The sequence below is a fragment of the Crocuta crocuta genome, unplaced genomic scaffold (assembly GCF_008692635.1).
Source record: "Crocuta crocuta isolate KB4526 unplaced genomic scaffold, BGI_CrCroc_1.0 scaffold234, whole genome shotgun sequence".
In the NCBI taxonomy this organism is placed as follows: Eukaryota; Metazoa; Chordata; class Mammalia; order Carnivora; family Hyaenidae; genus Crocuta; species Crocuta crocuta.
The window spans coordinates 627684-630539 of NW_027529647.1; the positions used below are offsets into that span (position 1 = coordinate 627684).

General features: G+C 48.2%; 1 protein-coding gene across 3 annotated transcripts in view; it reads left to right on the top strand.

Moving 5' to 3' along the window:
- The window catches only part of SEPTIN12 (septin 12), an 11239-nt gene that overhangs the window by 589 nt on the left and 7794 nt on the right, over positions 1–2856 (top strand). For all 3 annotated transcript variants that reach the window (XM_077762449.1, XM_077762450.1, XM_077762451.1), the window contains exon 2: positions 13–197. In XM_077762449.1, coding sequence (XP_077618575.1) covers positions 35–197 — 163 coding nt within the window. In that variant the 5' untranslated portion in view covers positions 13–34. The remainder of the gene's footprint in view (positions 1–12; positions 198–2856) is intronic.

The following is a 2856-nucleotide window of genomic DNA, read 5'->3' on the forward strand; positions in this document are numbered from 1 at the left end:
CCCGGATGACAGACATTGCTGTGCCCTTGGCCTCATGGACCCCCTGAGGCGGTCCCCCTCCCCCTGCTCATCAAGACCCTCCAGCCCCAGGACCCCACCCTGCGAGATGCTTGGTTACGTGGGCATTGAGGCCGTGCTGGACCAACTGAAGATCAAGGCCATGAAGATGGGGTTTGAGTTCAACATCATGGTGGTGGGTGAGTGAGGGGCAGGGGCGCTCACGAGGAGGACAGACCAGAGGATGCAACCTCGTGGGCCTGGGCAGTTACTTCACCTCTCTGAGCCTCAGTGTCAACAGCGGTTCTGATAATAGTCCCTCGTCAGGTGTCGTAGTTGAAAATCTGGAAACACTGAGGCGTTAGACAAAATCACCCGTGAAGCCCCAGCCAAACCCAAAGAGAGCAGTAAAACGGGAGGCCGTGGAAGGAAGTGGTGAGCACCCAGATCCTGATCCCAGCCCTTAACACCTACCAATGTGTGGCCTTGAGCACAGTCCTTGACCCCTCTCTGCCTCAGTTTCCTCACTGGGCTTAGCACAGTGCCTGGCGTTCAGGAGTTTCTCTGGAATTGCATTTTGATTTTTCAAAATTGATTGTGTAGGTCAAAACTACACTTTTAACAAAATAAACTAGATACAGCAGAATACAAAATGTCAGAGTGTGCAGCACCAGTTAAGGGCATTATTCCAAGGAAGTGCTGTCCAATAGAAGTATAATGTGAGCCACTTGACGTCATTTAAAAAATCCCCAATAGCCACCTTTAAAAAAGGGAAGAGAAACAGGAGACATTAATTTTAACCATTTTATGTTACTTAACTCCGTATATTTCAAAATACTATCTTGAATGACCTATAATCCACACAAAAAAATTATCCATGAGAACTTTTGCATTCTTGGGGCACCTGGGTGGCACAGTCGGTTAAGTGTCATTCTTTTTTTTTTTAATGTTTTTTATTTATTTCTGAGAGAGAGAGAGACAGACAGACAGACAGCATGAGCAGGGGAGGATCAGAGAGAGAGGGAGACACAGAATCCACAAGAGGCTCCAGGCTCTGAACCAGCTGTCAACACAGAGCCCGACATGGGGCTCAAACCCACAAACCATGAGATCATGACCTGAGCCGAAGTTGGACGCTCAACCGACTGAGCCACCCAGGCGCCCCAAGTGTCTGACTCTTGATCTTAGCTCATTTCATGATCTCACGGTTTGTGAGTTTGAGTCCCAAGTTGGGTTCGGAGCCTGCTTGGGACTGTCTCTCCTTCTCTCTGCCCCTCCCCTACTTGTGTGTACTCTCTTTCCTCTCAAAGTAAATAAACTTAAAAAAAAATTTTTTTAAAGAACTTTTGCATTCTTTTTGGCACACCAAGTCTGCAAAATCTGGTTTGTATTTTCCACTGATGGCACACCTCAATTCATATTTTCCATGTCACCCATGGCAGGAGCCAGTGGGACTCCCATACTGGACAGCACAGCCCTTCGGACAATTTCAGTTAAACACAAAAAGGTGTGTCTTGCGTTATGATGTAGGGTGTTCCCTCCTGCAAGATGTGGTCCACGGAGTTCGAGAAGCCCCCACAGCAAGAGAAATGGACCATCTACAACCACAGACAGTTTGGGTCAATCTCACCAAGTAGTGTCAAGCAGATGAAGCCCGACACGAAAGACCATGTGCTGGGGGCTCCCTAAGTCAAGGGTGGGCAGAGCTTCTCCCTGCTGACGGAAGTCCGGAGAATGGCTGTCCCTGGAGTATTGGGTTAATAGTTCCTGAGATGGGCATGATTGGGCTCGTGGGGAGCTGTGTTCCATCTCTGGATCTAGTGCTGTGTACATGGGCCGCTTACTTTGCAAAATGCGTTGAACTGCCCATCAGCATGAATGGATGAACACCATGTGATCTGTCCATACAATGGGACATTATTCGGCCATGAAAAAGAATGAAGTCTTGACACCTGGTAGGACTTGGATGAACCTTGAAAACATTATGCTTAGTGGAAGCAACCAGGCATGAAAGGACAAATATTGCACAATTCCATTTCTTAAAAAGAATTTTTTTATAAATAGTTTATTGTCAGGTTGGTTTCCATATAACACCCAGTGCTCATCCCCGCAAGTGCCCTCCTCCATGCCCATCCCCCCTTCCCCTCCCCCCCCCCCCCATCAGCCCTCAGTTTNTAAAAAGATTTTTTTAATGTATATTCATTTCTGAGAGAGAGACACAGAATGTGACCAGGGAAGAGGCAGAGAGAGGGAATCTGAAGCAGTTTCCAAGCTCCACTCTGTCGGCACAGAGCCCAGCAAGGGGCTTGAACTCACACACCGTGAGATCATGACCAGAGCCAAAGTCAGACGCTTAACCAACTGAGCCACCCAGGGGCCCCATGCATGATTCCATTTCTGTGAAATGTCTAGAGTAGGCAAATCCACAGAGACACAAAAAGCAGATTAGCAGTTGTCAGAGGTGATGGAGGAGGGAGAATGGGGAGGGATTGCTACTGAGTGTGAGGTTTCTTTTGGGGCCAATGGGCATGTCTTTCAAGGGTTAAAAAAGTTCAGCCAAGCACATTTGGAGATCTAATTGGCTTTATGACAGGATTCATGAATCGGGCAGCACCCAGTCAGCAGGTAAGAGGTGACCTCCAAGGAGCTGTGCAGAATGGGAAGATTCTATAGGAAGGAGGGGGTGAGCAAGGAAGTCATTAGCAAAAGGAAAGGGTCGCTTTCCCTTAGAGGACAGGCAGAGGGTCTCAGGTGAATGACCTCATCTTCCTTTGGGGGGTAGTGAGGGCCCATGTCACATGATCTCACTGGTGCTGACCAGGAAATCCCTGACCACTTTAGTTTACGTTTCTGGCAGCG